We start from the raw sequence: 15,970 nt of genomic DNA on the forward strand, positions 1-15,970 counted from the left end.
TCGAAATGGCTGAACAAATTGTAGCTAATGGTTGAAAAGAAATTATGAAAATAAGGAATTTGGGAAAGTTGGACAGATGAAGTAATTCAGATCTAAGAGGACAATTTCCATAATGATCACAGTCATTTAGGAAAATACTAAAATCAGATCAATGGAGTGTCCAATCTGGACATTTCTCCAATCATACAACCAAAGCTCTGTACAGTCAGCTCAACCCCTGTGGATTCTGGTTCTAATGAAATATTGAATATTCACATTTTGGTTGATAAATAGGACAATGATGAGGGTCCTCTGGTGATCTTCATTACTATCTCCCCACTGCCTCATTTCTCCATGACATGCCATCCCCGATAGATCAGGTCCAAATTCCTCACTGACTGGAAGGTTTTATGGGAACACAGTATTTCTCAATCCCATTCTCTCTTGGGCAGTCCATGAAAATCCTTTGACTCCTCCCACCATACTTAATGTCTTCTTCATAAATTTCATACCAAGTTACCCTCCCAGTAATTACTGAATCACATTATCTAAGTATCCTTAAATTCTGTCTTGCCCTAGGGTCAATGATTTTGGAGTTTCAGAGGTGTCGCTATTCTGAATCACTATTCTACAATGCTGTTCCTTCTCTGAAGTCTTATGAAAACTTATGCATTCCTCAAAAAAAAAAAAAAAAAAAGTGTGTGTGTGGGGAGATTGAAAGTGGATTTTGCTCTGAGAATTTGATAATTTCATAATATACCTCAAGATAATTGGGTGACTCTTTTAGGATCCCCATTCATTCACTGATCAACCATTTATTAAGTGCCTATGCAAAGTTTTGTCTTGATGAAGATATATGATCACTGTCCCTAGAGAGCTTACAATTTAGTCGGGGGAAGGGGAGACATAAAGGTGTAATAGTTCAAAGAATTATAACAGAAGAGTCAACCAGGTGGGGGAGGGCATTCAGTGTTTCAGATGGTGCTTACAGAACTACCTTTGGGTCATTAAGGTTCTGTACCATGAAATATTTGGTCCACAAAATCTTATTGACTCGGCTCATCTGTTCCCTTCTCATCACCACATCCCAACAGCTGCATCCATATCTTTTTCTAGTGGGCAACAAGAGACCTCAGTGAAATCTTTGATCCATTTCTGTCTATTCTTATTCAATCTAATTTGTTGCTTGTCATACTCCCTTCTAGTCATATTCCCTTAATGCATTTGCCCACACGAACAATTGTAGTTTACTTTCTCTGTTTTGCTGAGGTGATTGGGGTTAAGTGATTTGCCTAGAATCACACAGCCAGGAAGTGTTAAGTGTCTGAGACCACATTTGAACTCAGGTCCTCCTGACTTCAGGGACAAAATTCAGGGCTGGTTGCTCAATCGATTGCACCACCTCACTGCCCCTGTACTTTTGTAGAATTCTTCATGGTAATATTTCATGTCTATGAGCAGCTAAATAATTTGCCAAATAAAAACTCATTCACAAAATGCTTTATGGTTCTCAAAGGAGTTTCACATCTGGCTCTTCCCTGCCTCCTTGTGGAGTCTGGTAGACCCTGGTATAATCTAAATTAATAATCAAATAATTAGAACAGGAGACCTTAATCCAGCGTTTAGCACAGTGCCTGGAGCATAGCAGGTGCTTCATAAATGCTTACTGACTGAACTTGGGGTCTAGTCTAATCTTCTTCCACAACCCCATTTTACAGAAGGAATGGGTCTGGAGGGCACCAGTTCAAGGTCACACGAGTAGTGGATTGGCAGGGCCAGGATGTAAAGCATGCTTCCCCAGCTCAGAAGCTGTGCACTTTTTCCTGTTGCCTATCTGGGATTCTTCATCATGTCCTCTCCTTTCCCTGATGGACTTAACTCCTCCAAATGGCCACTAGTATACTAAACCAGAGTCCGAGTTCCAGCTTGGCCCCTTAACCACAGAGACATGTGACTTTGGACTGATTCTAAGATTCCTTATCTCACAAACAAGGGGGAATTTCACCAAGTGAACTCTGAGGTTCTTAACAACTTTTTGCCATTCTAGGATTCCTCTTTCTTCTAGGATTTCCTGTCTTCCCATAAAGCATCTCTGGGTTAACATGAGGGGAGGTGGAATGGGTCATCATGGCTACATCATCCCCTTATTCTTCACCCCCAAACTGTAGTTACAGGCAACACAGATAATATACTTTTGTTATTTATATAGGAACACGCTCAGTAGTCTTCTATATCCTTTGCATGCCCTTCCACATTCACCTATAGAAATAACTTAAATTTATGTGATTTACTGTTTAATAAAATCACTTTTTAATACATCAATTGACCTAATACAATCTTGTGAAGTAGGCAATATAATATATGATTATGCCCATTTCACAAATGAGGAAACTACATAAAGCTCAAAGAAGTTTTGCCCCAGAGTCAGATCAGCAGCAGTTCTAGAACTCGGGATCTTAAGGTCAGTTTTCTGGCCACTGCACATTTTATTTTGGAGTGTAAAACAGCAGGGACTATTTGTAGATTGTGAAAAGGTCTATCACTGGAGCAAGTGCAATGGAGTACTTTGTGACTTCCAAAGAGCCCCCAGTCATGTGTAAAAAATGAAGGAGATAAGATTAGACGACCTCTAAGCTACTTTGCAGCTCTAAATTTTAGTTCATAATCCTCCCCAACATACAGAGCTCAGATAGCTAGCCTCTGGAGACCAGTGGTCAATAGCTTCATTAGGAGATGGATGTAGGACCTTGTGCTAGGGATCAGGCAGCATGGGTTCTAGCCATGGCTCTACCACTATCTAGCTGAAGCTGCTGGGGAGGTCAATTCCTCTCAACTATATGATGAAAGTATTGAACCAACCGAATTCTAAGCTTCTGATTCCACATGCAGATGATCAGGACCGGTGGTTCTGGATCTAAAATGTTAAGATTCTATCTTGAAAGCCTTTCTGCACCATATTTTACCAGAAGAAAGCAGCTAGTCTCTGTGGATGTCTACAATTAAACTATCAGGCCATATTTATTTCCCTAAAGTACAGAGGGCTGCAATTGTGGAAAGAAGCTTGGTTTTGGAAAGTGAAGAACTGAACTCAAGTCCCAATTATTATAGACAAAATTCCTCCATTAAGAAGACAACCTACTTGTACTATCTCCTTCTCAGAGTTGCTAGGTCAAACGAGATGCCAGAAAATGTTAATTCTTACTAAATGTCCTGTCGATAGTATTAATTCTCTTGGTATTTCTGTTGGAAATAGCACACAATTTCAGAAGCCATCTGAAAAAGCTTTTTCTACTACTTATTTTACTTATTTGAGCCCTCAGTGACAAATAACCTCCTACCTTTAGGAGAAACTAACCAGTTGACTTTTGGATAGCTCTGATTTTTAGGAAGTTTTCCTTCTATTAAATCGAAATTTCTCTTTCTACAGTGTCTACCCCACAAACTGATGCACAGAATAAGCATATGGTTGAAGAGAACTCAGTAAGTACCAGCCTTAAAAGTTGTGTCCACACACATAGGCCTTTAAAACAAAGTGAACAGAAATGAGCCATATTTACCCCACATTGGATTGGATATATTTTAAGCCTAGTTCACAAGAGAACAAAGCTGTATATTTATTAGACACCAAGTTCTAGGGCTGCCAGATGACCTATATAGGTAGTAGCCAAAGTATAAGCCATTTAAAATGGGCTAAGTCAAGCTATTCTCACTAGGTAGAGTAAGAGAAAACACTTTAAGCTAAAATCAGTAACGTGTTCTCTGGAACAAGTGTTCTTATTGGGGGGGAGGGGGAGAATTCAGGTGGGCCTCATATGGGAGACATATCCCCAGCATTACATACATCAAAATATTCCTGGCTCTTGGAAAGGAACCCATGAAAGCAGAAATATGGATTGATCTAATTGACCAAACATTTGAAGGCATTGTACTCATATCACATTCCTTAAATCAGCAATAATGCCTTCCTCCCTTCCCCCATCATATGAACATTTAATTGTGTAATGGGTAAGAGCCTTCATTTGGGAAGCTAGGGATAAATTTGGCCCTTCCATCATCTCACAGTGAGGATTTCTCAGTTTAGGTCTGAATTTCCTCACAAGAAAAGAAACATTAGTTTAAATAAATAGATATAGTCTTTCCCTTTCCTGGTAAATTAGGATATTAGAATTCAATCTTGTGGAACTAAGAACGTTCACAACCATCCAAGATGGTAGGGGCTTCAGCTTGGTTCTTGTGAACTTTCATTTCATTTGGTGAAAAATGTTTCTCATTATCCAAACACAAGTCCAGTTATGGTCTGGCAATAAACTGAATAAAACTTCAAGTATCCAAAAATAGTTAAGATTTGGCTACTTACAAAATCTGCTTTGGATTGCAATCTTATCTTCATCACCCTAGGCAGTATAACCACAGCAGAACAAATTCTGGACTTTGCGTTAGGAAATCTAGGTTCAAATCCCAGGTCTGACACTTATTAGGTGTGTGACCATAAGAAAGTAATTTAACTTCTCTGAGTTTACTTCCTTAGCTGTTAAAATTATGAAAATTAAAAAAAAAAAATTATATAATCAACTCAATCCACACCAATATAAACATAGGAAAAGCAAACCAAATCCCAACTTTCATGTTTAATAGTCTAATGATTTCATCTTGACCTCAGGGTTGTGCAAGAGAATCAAAAAAATGAAGGAGTAAGAAAATAAGCCTTTAGGCTATGTCCCTTTGATGACGTCTTCTGGGAACTGTGCTTACTGGGCAAATTAGCCAAATATTACAGTTTAACTGATGTCTGTGAATACCACACATTTCTTCTCTTAGAGTCTGGCAAAATAATTGTTCTGAGCTCAGTATCCTTTTCTTTTGAAGGTGAGCACAGATGAGAGTTGACCTTGAACAAACTGAGGTCACTAAACAGCCAAGAGAGCAGGCTTCTTGGTTTTAAGGCACTTCCACGTAGATGACAGCAGAGCTTTAGCAGATTAATTTTCCTCCTCGGCCCCTAGGTTACTCACACGTGGCACGCTGAAACAAGTCTTGTCTCCTGACCTACACCCAGGAATCTGCAGGAAAGACGGGGCACCGACATGTGCCATGTATCAACGATTCTCCAGAAGAGCCATCCTCGGCTTTCTCTTTTCAGGCCCGCAGAAAAATGACACCAACAGGTTGTCTCTGCAGAATTCAGTCAATTTCAACTTTATCAAGAGTCACAAGCATGACAAGTCAGAGAATATGGCAAAGACACTCACTGCTCTCAAGGGAACCTGCAGAGATGGGAGGCTGGGCCGAGTCACCTAGGAGTCCGGTGCCCCAGGCTTTAGTTTTGAATCTGTACAGTGAGGCTTTGATGTGTATCTCCAATTTCACTGTACCTCATCTGTATTTTCATCAAGATAAGAGGTCAGACCTGGAAGAAAAGTGCTCTGTAAGCTTCTGTTAAACTAGGACAAATGGAATCTATGATTTCTACTCCTTAAAGCATCAATTTGCAGTTGCGTGGGTGAGGAGATCCAAAGATTAAGAGTGGGAAATGGGAGAAGAGTCACACTCCAACACACGCAGACATAACTAAAAGGGCAGGAAGAACTGTTTATCAAAATATTTTATTTTAGGAGACCCCCTCAAAAAAAAAAAAAAAAAAGACCCTCCTCATTAGACAGATGCCCCAACAATACCCTTGCTTTTTTTCTTTTCTTTTTTAATCAACTAAAACAATCTGATGCTTAAAATAAAAGACAGGAAATATTTCCCAATCAGACTTTAGTCAAGAATATATATATATCTATTTCTATATATATATTTTTGATCCTGGGGATGGGGCGAGAGAGGGGAAGATGTTGCCAGTAGTTCACAGAAGTACTCGGTTTTCTGATTACACAGGAAAGAGAATGGCATTGCTGAAGACACAACACACAGCAAGGCTAACTAGAATACAACTCGTGGCTAGCAGGGGGTCGGTGGAGGAAGTGGGGAGGAAAAAAAGAAAAGAGTGTGTGTGTGTGTGTGTGTGGGGAGGGGTATCCGATGGGGCTGCAAGGAGGAGTCCAGGATTTATAATTTACATTGAGAATGCTGTCGCATGTGCCTCCGTCTCGGTGCCGGCCGGCTCTGCCTCTGGGGGTCCTGCTCTGGGGAGAAGGGGCTGATCCTTGGTCTCAGCGGCTGGGAATCAGAGTCATCTTCATTACGTGGGTGGCTTCTTCTCCAGCTGAGAAACTTTTTTTTTTCTTTTTTTAATTTTAAAAAAGAACCGCAGCCAAAATAAGACATTAACTGCACAATCCAAAATGGCTGCGCTTACACTATTTATAAAAACACGTAAGAGTCTCTGCAGGGCCGGCCGGGAGCTATACTTTCCCAGGGATTTTGGCCCGCTTTCGAGCAATGGCATCCTCCACGGCCTTCAGCTGCTTCAAGAGCTCCTCGCGTCTCGACAGCGTGCTTGATTTGCCGGACTTGGCACCAGTTGTGGCCGGGCCCCCATCTGAAGCTTTGCCGGGCACACTGGTGACTTTGCTCGAACTCTTGGACTGTGGGGACAGCTGGCGTTTCCTGGGAAGGAAGAGAGAGAAAGGTAAAAAAGCAGCCGGAGGAGACTGACAGGGCCTCTTGGCCCAGAAGGCAAGAGCCCAAGCTCCTCCTTTGGGGGGAGCTGTTTTGGGGAAATGCATGAAATGATGTCTGAAAAACGAAGGGTCCAGGGTGTCTCTGCAGCCTGTGTGCATCAGCGCAGCATTCCCACTTCTCTCAGGACTCTTGCTACAATCTTGCATTGAGAGACTGACTTCTGGTACCAGGCTTGGGGAGGAGTTGGGGGCCCCCAACTGCTTCCTTTAGGCAGCACCTGGCCTGGCAAGGCTAGGAGAGGAGAAGAGGCTCATGTAGAGCCGAGGTCTATGGCCCTTTGTGCCTCTGCCTCATCTCTCTAGATCTTTCCTTCCACGTAGTTCCCCTCAGAACTCTAGAATGGCAGTTTGATAAAGAAATTTTCTGGTTAAGTGACACTTGTAGCAGAAGTATTAGAACCTCAGAATGCCATTGAAAACCTACTTTCTAGAAGGGATCAATGGACCCTAATTGCCCTTTGAAATGGAAGCATCATGAAAAGATCAAGATTTAATTGATTTATTCAAAGTTCCATTTTACAGATGGGGAATCCATGATTCAGAGGAGGCAAAACTCAAGTCAGTCTATTTGTTAACAGGACTTAGGAATTATTTGAACAAAAAGTTAAACAATTAAAATACGGATTTTAGGTTATAAATGGATATTATTCATACCCTCCTTAGCTTTTTAATAGAGTTCCTTGTTGATCCTATGCTAGGGAGCACAAGCTTAGGTTGGCAAGGCTTTGGGCCTTAGACCAGTGATGGCCTGACCAATGACTGAGGATGAAAGCTTGGATCAGAGATGTTTATCTCCATATCAGTCACAGGTCAGTGAGCTCCATAGCTGAAGAATATCAGGGGATCTGCTAAAGCATAAACCTATGCTAGGGACTAGCATCCCTGAAGACTGAAGCATTCTCTAGCCAGGACTCTTGTTTAGCCAAGGCTCTCCTTTGCTCTTTTATGAATTCACAACCAGGAAAGTTCTCTTCTCTTACAGTATGGAGTCACTGTATATATCTATCTGCCAAGGAAGACAGAAGAGGAAACTCACCTATCTGGTTGAGTCAGAGGTGGTTTGGGGTTCTGTCCTCTCTGGCGTTCCTGTTTAGGAGAAGAGATTCTTCCACCTGGTTTCCTATCACGAGAACCTGGAATACAAGATGAAAAGTAGTTACTTTTTCCATTTCATGACTTGCCAGGATTCCCTCAATTTCCAATAGTCACAGTATATATTAAAGGTAACCTTTTTAAAATTTAATTTTTTTTCCAATTACATGTAAAGATGGCTTGCAACATCCATTTTTGTTGTAATTTTGAGTTCCAAATTCTTCTCCTTCCCTCCTTAAAAGAGCAAGCAATCTGATATGTCACACATGTACAATCATGTCAAACATATTTCCACATCAGTCATGTTGTAAAAGAAGAATCAGAATAAAAGGGAAAAGCCATGAAAAAGAAAAAAAGCAACAAAAACAAGGTGATCTGCACACAGAGCCCATCAATTCTTTCTCTGGATATGGATGCCATTTTTCATCTTGAGTCTTTTGGAATTGCCTTGGAAAACTGTATTGCTGAGAAGTCCTAAATATATCATAGTGGATCACTACACAATGTTACTGTTATTGTGTACAATGGTCTGCTGCTCACTTCACTGTAAGTCTTTCTAGAGTTTTCTGAAATCTATCTACTCATTATTGCTTAGGCAATAATAGTATTCCAGCACATTTATAAGTAAATTATAACTTGTTTAGCCATTCTCCATTTGATGGGGAATCCCTCAATTTCCAATTCTTTGCTACCAGAAAAAGATTTGCTAGAAATATTTTTGTTCATGTGAGTCCTTTCCCCTTTTTATGATCTCTTCTGAGTAGAGAAATAGTTATGGTATTGCTGGATCAAAGAGTATGAAGACTTTTTTAGTACAGCTGCTGGGGCAGTTTCAGATTGCTCTCTAGAATGATTGAATGTTCACAACTCTACTGACAATGCATTAGTGTTCCAATTTTCCTACATCTTCTCCAAGATTTATCATTTTCTTTTTCTGTCATATCAGTCAACCTGAGAGATGTGAAGTGGTATCTCAAAGTTGTTTTAATTTGCATTTATTGAAGGTAATCTTAATATGACAACTTGAGATTACATCAGTAGTGGGTGAGGCTTAGCTTACTTTTAAGCTAAAGTCTTAATTATAGCCCAGACCATTTTACTTTCTTTAAGAAAAATGGCTCTTACTTAATTTCTAAACCCATCTAGGAACCAATGGAGGACATTTCATGCACTGAAAAATGTCATATACTTCCCCCCTTCCAACTGTGTCTGCTGGAAATTCTATCATGAATTATGTTTCCCTTCATGTCAAATGACTCTTCTGTACTCTTCCTGTGCCCCAATAGATACTGCATGCCAGCCCATCTTCTCTAGTATTAGCTAAGCTCACTAATATTTCCTTATGAGGAGTAGCAACAGTCAGTCACAGATACTTGCAGAGTTTCCTTCTTCTGCACTGTTTAGTCACTTCCCTCTTCTTCCCTTTGAAGCCCACTTTGTCCATAGATCCTTTCCCTATTGTGGCTGCTGATCTGTTTCCTGGCCTTCAGTCCCTATTTCAATTTTCCTTTTCAACTTAATCTCCATTACTCATATTTGAGAGACTTCAATACACATTCTGGCTGGAACTCTGTCTTCCCAGAAATCAGCTGGAGTCAGGATCACTAAACGTCTTTATTCTTGATCTTTTACAGTCAAGGTCAGGGGGTTAGGCCTAGCTGCCTGACACACACCTTCCTCCCTCAAACGCCAGGAGAGACTGAGTCAGCTTCTTCGTCTCACTTCCTCTTCCTCCTCCTACTCCTCCCATACACATCACTCCCCCCTCTTTGTCCCACCAATCAAGTCAGCACAGAACAACTGGGGAGGGTCAACCTTCAAACAAGTTAATAGGGAACTGTCCAATAGGCAATTAGTCTCATGTGCTTCATTATCCAAGTGCATTGCTCAGTTCTAGCCCTTTACACATTCGGTTTGTCATATTTAAATATTTCCCTTAGCTGCTGAAGGTGGATTAGAGTGTTTGAATAAACATCAACTCTCTCAACTCCCATGGCCTACATCTGCCCTCTACCTCAGCCATACATAGGGATAATTATAATCTGGATTTCCCCATCATCCATAAGTATTCTCCCTTTAAACTCTGGAATTGAAAATATTCTTTGCAGGCATAACCCTCAATCTCTGTTGCCTTATTCTAATTTTATTTCTTATCCTCCCTCCTTTTTTCATGTCATTTTTGTTCTGATCTTGTGTTCCTTCTTTCACAATCTCAATTTTAGTAAGTTAGTTCAGCTGTCCTCTTGAATTTCTTACCGCTTTTCTGTTCATGTCTTGTTAAACCACAACCTTGGAGGTACAGGTGAGGGAAAAACAATACATCACTTACCACTACAAATATGTCATCTAATCTTAACTGGGTTCTCATTGATTGCAAAGCAATCCTTCTATTTCCTTAATTAATTCTCTCTCCCATCCATCACAGTGACAGTTCCAAACTTCCTTTCCTTCAACTCTCCCTGAGCACCTTTACTCCTTCCCTCTTGACGAAGGCCCTCGACTCATCCTTGACTGAGAAAAAAAAATTTTTTTTTTAAAAGCTTCTTTTCCTCTCATCTTACCTTGCCACGACATCATGCGCCACCATTTCATTCAATCTTTGATTAAAGAGAAAGGATATGTGTGTTCCTTCTCCTTACAAAGACCAACAAACCTAGAATGCCCACAAGATCCTATTTCTTCCTGTCTCCTCAAAAAACAAAAAAACAAAACTGTCCCCACTATATCTTCGATATCTCTCTATAGCTTCCTTTCCTGTTATCTAAAAACATACCAACTATTCCCCATTCTTAAAATCTTTTCTTAGGGCTCTCTTCCCTTTTTAAACTACTTCTTCTTCTTCTTCTTTTTTTTTTTTTTGCTGAGGCAATTGGGCTTAAGTGACTTGCCCAGGCTCACACAGCTAGGAAGGGTTAAGTGTCTGAGGCCACATTTGAACTCAGATCCTCCTGACTCCAGGGCTGGTGCTCTATTCACTGTGCCACCTAGCAGCCCCCCTTTTCAAACTTCTTGAATAAGTCGCCTACTCTTGATATTTTTGTCTCCTCCTCTCTCACTCCATAACTCTTTGTTTGGCTTTTGACCTCATTACTTAAATGAAACTGCTAGCTCCAAAGTTACCAGTGACCTCTTAACTGCCAAATCTGATGGTATGTTCTCAAACCTGATCTTCCTTGATCTTTCTGCAGCCTGTGACAGTGCTGATGTAAATGGGAAATGAAGTAACATGTATGTGCACGAAACAGTAAGTAGGCTGGTATGATTAGATCAGAGGCTGTGCAGTGGGAAGTAACTGGTAGGGTAAATGGAAAGCTAGAAAGCCAGATCTCCTATAAACTCTCTCATCTCTGGTTATTGATACTATTTTTTGGTTCTCCTACCTCATACTTCTCAGCATGCTTTGAGGAATCATATAATCCATGACATGTCCACCAACTCTGTCTTTCATGGCCATTCCTGGATCCTCTTTTCTTTTCTCTCTATATTCTCACTATCACCATCTCCCATGGGGTTCAATTATCTATGCAGATGGTTCTCAGATCTATTTATTCAGACCTATTTTCTCTCCTGGGCTCCAGTCCTATATCACCAACTGCCTCCCTGACATTTTGAATTGAATATGCTGCCGGTAGCTCAAATTCATTATGTCTAAAATGGAACTTATTTACCTTTCCCCCTAAATCCATATCTCTTCTAACCTTTCCAGTATATGTCAGGTATTGGAAGATTAAGAACTATACCACATCTTTGAATCAGTGCTTTACTGAATTATTCCCATTTGTTTCACATTTCTATTCAGCTGCCAAAGTGATTTTTCTAAAAGACCTTAAAAATCAATAAACTTCAATGATTTTCAATTACCTCTAAGATAAAATATAACTTTCTACAAAAGTAATTAAAGCTGATCACAATGTGGCTTTCTAGCTCTCCAGTTATTATACAGATTACTTCCCATTACACAGACTTTAGCCTAGTCAGCTTCATTTCCCATTTAGATGCTTTTGTACTGGCTGCCCTCCATGGCTGGAAGTTACTCCCCATGTCTACTTCTTAAGAGTTCTTTTCCTTCATGATACAGCTTAAATGAAACCTTCTGAAGAAAGGTCTCTCTTGATATCTCTGCTGCTGGTGTCCTCTTTTCCAAAACTACCTAGTTATATATATATATATATATATATATATATATATATCCTATATACTGTTGTTGGTCTTCATTCTTAAAGAGGACTAACTGACTTCAGGAGGTTAAGTTTTAACTTGCAAGTGATCTGGACTGAAGTGAGACAGGGCTGTGTGACGTCACCAGCCTCACTCCCCTCCAAAGCTGCCTGGGTCCACTGGCAAGACATAGATCAGGATGACTGGAGGGACTTTCACTTTTGTCTTTGTATCTACATTGCTTAATTTTGTCAACCTCCCTAAGCTATTCTTTCAATATTATTATTTCTTTCCTTTCAGCAGAAGACTCTGGGATCTCTGTAGGGAATTTCTTCTTTTGCACCATTCTAAAAATCCACCATCTGCTTTTGCTCAGCTCTTTGAGGAAGACATTAAAGCTTATCCCTTTACTTGTGTTTTTGATCCCATCTGCCATTGTCTTCTCTGACAAGTCATCCTTCTGATTACCTTTCCAAACTTATCTTCAATCTCTCCATTCCTATTGCCTACAAACACAACCTTCTTACACACAAAAACCCATCACTTGACCTTGCCACCTCAAGTTATTAGTCTACCCCACAGGGCAGGACAGTGGAAAGAATATTAGACTGGTTTCAGACAAATCCCTTTTTATCACTTTCCATATCTAGGTTTCAGTTTAATTTTCTCCAAGTAAGAGAACTGAACTAGATGAATTCCAAGGTGTCGTTCTCCTATAAATCTATGACCTTATTGCTTTTGTAGTCAAACTCTCAGGAAAAGTTATTTGTGCTAAATTTTCTTTCCTGATCACTTTTAATTCAAGCTTCTATCTATCTAGCATCTGATTCCTCTATTTATCTAAACTACTCCCCCCAAGATTTTCAATGATCTTTTAGGTGCCAATACCTCTTCTTAGTCTGTATCTTATGTAAGCTCTCTGAAATTCCTGACACTATTTTTTTCCCTGGAAACTCTTATTCCGTGATAATGTTACTATTTTTTCTACCTGAGTATTTCACAGTCTAATTAAATGAATCATTCATTCCTGCCACCTACCTAAAGATATCTGCCTAGGCTCTACTCTTAGGTTCTCTTCTATTGATACATTCTCTCATGGCAATCTCATTTTTTTCCCTATGAATCTATGACCTATCTCGGATCAAGTGCTAATATGATCAAAGTAATGAGCTCTTAGAGAAGACAAAAAATACCTCTTCCTCTCAGAGATAGGAACAATAGCAAAAGGAACTTTTAGGTATGAGATGAGAAGAAGAATCTCACAATGAACACACTCAATTTTCTCAGAAAAGTAAATGAAATTCTCTGCAGAAGACAGGAAGAAAGGGGTACCTTAAGGAGAGAAGATGAGATTTGCAAGAACCACACTATGGGGAATACAAGACAGTGATATCAGCCAAAGGAGAAAAAAAAAAAAAAAAAAAGATTACAGCAGTGAGGGCCTGTTTGAGATCATGTAACAAATCTCTAGTAGACTCAGTTGGCAAGACTGTGTGACTTTCCAGTGGTGCTTGGTAGTACATAGGTTAAGACTGAGGAGGCAAAGAAATGGTGAAGGTAATGGCTGAAATTTGGTAAGGTGTGAGTGGCAATTGGCAAACGGGCAAATGATTTGAGGAGGGATAGAGAGGAAAGGAAGAGGAAGAGGGGCAAGCATTCACAAATACTTTTATGTCCCAGACACAATGTTAAGAACTTTACAAACAGGGGGAAGCTACTGAAGTCAGGAAGACTTGAGTTCAAATCTGGCCTTAGACACTTAACACTTCCTTTCTGTGTGACCTTGGGGAAATCACTTAATTTCAACTGCCTCAGTAAAAACAAAAACAAAAACTTTACAAACAAAAGAGCAAATCAGAGACTAAGTAATCTATCCCAGGTCACAGAGTATTGAGGCTAGTTCTGATTCCAGATTCACCGTTCCAAGCTGTGCCCCATGTATCCAGACAAGACAATACATCCAGAGGAAGTGAGAGGAGGTTACTGACAGCAGCTGAAGGCTTAGAAGAGGCAACAAAGGGCAAAGATGGGTCTCTTTCTCCTGCTGGAGTAGGGTGCTAGGGCCCAGAAAGAGGGCACCTAGGACCAAAAGTAGCTGAGGGGGTAGGGGTAGGGGGACAGTGTCTTCTAGGGGCCAGATTTGCTTAAGAATAAGAAGAGTTTGAGAGGAAACTAAGATGAGATGAAATTTGTGAATGACAGAAGGGGTGAAGACAGAAAGTCCAGAACTCATTTGAGGCAGATGAACTTGAGAGGAAAGAGAGGTTTTTGTCAGTGGGAATGGAAGCTAATGTGTGTAACTATTCTAGTTATCTTCATAAGTAACTTGCCTGTAGGACCAGGAGGCAGCACAATTTTGAGCTTTATTAAGTCTAGCTCTTACATTTTTGCAGTGAGAGTGAAAAACCCAAAGTTGTGCCAAGACTACACAGTTGGTCCCATAAAATAAATTCTCTTTTCAATATTCAGATGACAATATGGTAATTCTTACCTCTTTCAGGAGATAGGTTAGCTCGCTTTGCTGGAGGAGAAGTTTGTCTGTCTTTGTCTGATGGTTCATATCTTTTCCTGCTTCCTTTATCAGCTGCCTAAAATGAAAAAGAAAATAAAGCCAAAGACTGCAGAGAAACTCTGGGTGAGACTCAATTAAAAAAAAAAAAAAAAATAGAAAGAAAGAAAGAAACAAGAATCCCAGCAGTATTTAATAATGGAACTGCCTTACATTCAGAGCAATACTACCCACACAGGCACTGCTCATCTCCAATGAACTCAGTCAATTACCGGGACTCTATGGGTCTTTGTCCCCTATCTTTAAACACCCAGAAAAGAATTACAAACACTCTCTATTTCAAGAGGGTATTTGGAACTGGAACACAAAGTTACTCACTTGATCTAAATAGTACATAAATTACTGATGCATGATAAGACATGAATGGCTTTCAAAGTGTAGACTAAAGCATTTGGTTTTGGATTGGACCTGATTTCATTGATGATGGAAGAGCTCAAAATAGGGAACTTCCTCTACCAGTCCAGATTTAGCAAGTGCTAACAGTGTTAACAGTTTATACAAAGATGTACAAATTAAACTTGACATAATAAAGCCTATACATTTTTATATTTTTAAAAATCTCTTATTATGTACTATAGCCTGCTTTTGCAGTAATTCCTTTTCCTAAATGATATGGCACTGAATTCACAAGATTTTGATGTATATGCTTTAATTCATCAAAAAACAAAACAAAACAAAAAAGCCAATCCAAAACAAACTCAAAACTTTTGTCACATTGGATATCAAACAGACTTTTAATAAAGTATGTTTTTCCAAGTCTAGATTTGATTCTCAGTCACAAGTTTTCAATAGGGTTTAAATAAGGTGAGTTTTTAGGACACTGAAGGATGTTTATCTCCTTTTCTTGGATATTTGTATTAATTCTTTGTGAGGCAGAGCGCACAGTTCAAGAAGACTATGTTTGATATATTCTATCTCTATGTAGAACAATTTTGCATTTTAGAATCCATCATTCCTTCCAGGCCCACTGGAGATAAAAAAGAACAAAGTCCCTCAAACATGTTTTGGAGTGGATATTTTATAATCTGTTGAAAATGGCCCAATCTAGGGGGCAGCTAGATGGCACAGTGGATAGAGCACCATCCTTGAATTCAGGAGGACCCGAGTTCAAATCTGTCTCAGACACTTAACACTTCCTAGCTGTGTGACCCTGGGCAAGTCACTTAACCCCAGCCTCAGGGGAAAAAAAAAAACAAAAATAAACAAACAAACAAAACACCAAAGAAAGAAAAGAAAAAAAAAAAAAGGAAAATGGCCCAATCTTATCTACCTGGATTTTTTTTTTAAATTTTATTTTTTAAAATTAATTTTATAATTATAATACCTACCTGGATTTTTTCTAAAATAGTTTTGGTATAGTCTTGTATGAAAAAGTGAGTTTCATCAGAAAAGTCTACCTTTTCTCAATCTTTTATGTTGTTTTTATTCATGACAAAAGGTTTTTCTTCATAGGAATAGCGAGTAGCTATTTGTTTTTAAATTATCCTTCCTATTTGTTCCTCCAAATTCAGGAAGCCTATACTAGACAACAGAAGAATCAGTAATA

General features: G+C 39.5%; 1 protein-coding gene across 11 annotated transcripts in view; it reads right to left on the reverse strand.

Annotated features, from left to right (window-relative positions):
• Positions 1 to 4,594: 4,594 nt before the first annotated feature.
• The window catches only part of ZC3H18 (zinc finger CCCH-type containing 18), an 83,115-nt gene continuing 71,739 nt past the window's right edge, over positions 4,595 to 15,970 (reverse strand). For 10 of the 11 annotated variants that reach the window (XM_074286223.1, XM_074286220.1, XM_074286222.1 and 7 more), the window contains 3 exons: positions 14,347 to 14,443; positions 7,642 to 7,738; positions 5,564 to 6,531 (listed from right to left, as the gene is read on the reverse strand). In XM_074286223.1, coding sequence (XP_074142324.1) covers positions 6,327 to 6,531; positions 7,642 to 7,738; positions 14,347 to 14,443 — 399 coding nt within the window. In that variant the 3' untranslated portion in view covers positions 5,564 to 6,326. Of the gene's footprint in view, positions 5,387 to 5,563; positions 6,532 to 7,641; positions 7,739 to 14,346; positions 14,444 to 15,970 lie in introns of those variants that run through there. The other variant, XR_012485859.1, reaches the window with a different exon arrangement.

This window comes from Sminthopsis crassicaudata, chromosome 2 (genome assembly GCF_048593235.1).
Source record: "Sminthopsis crassicaudata isolate SCR6 chromosome 2, ASM4859323v1, whole genome shotgun sequence".
NCBI lineage: Eukaryota > Metazoa > Chordata > Mammalia > Dasyuromorphia > Dasyuridae > Sminthopsis > Sminthopsis crassicaudata.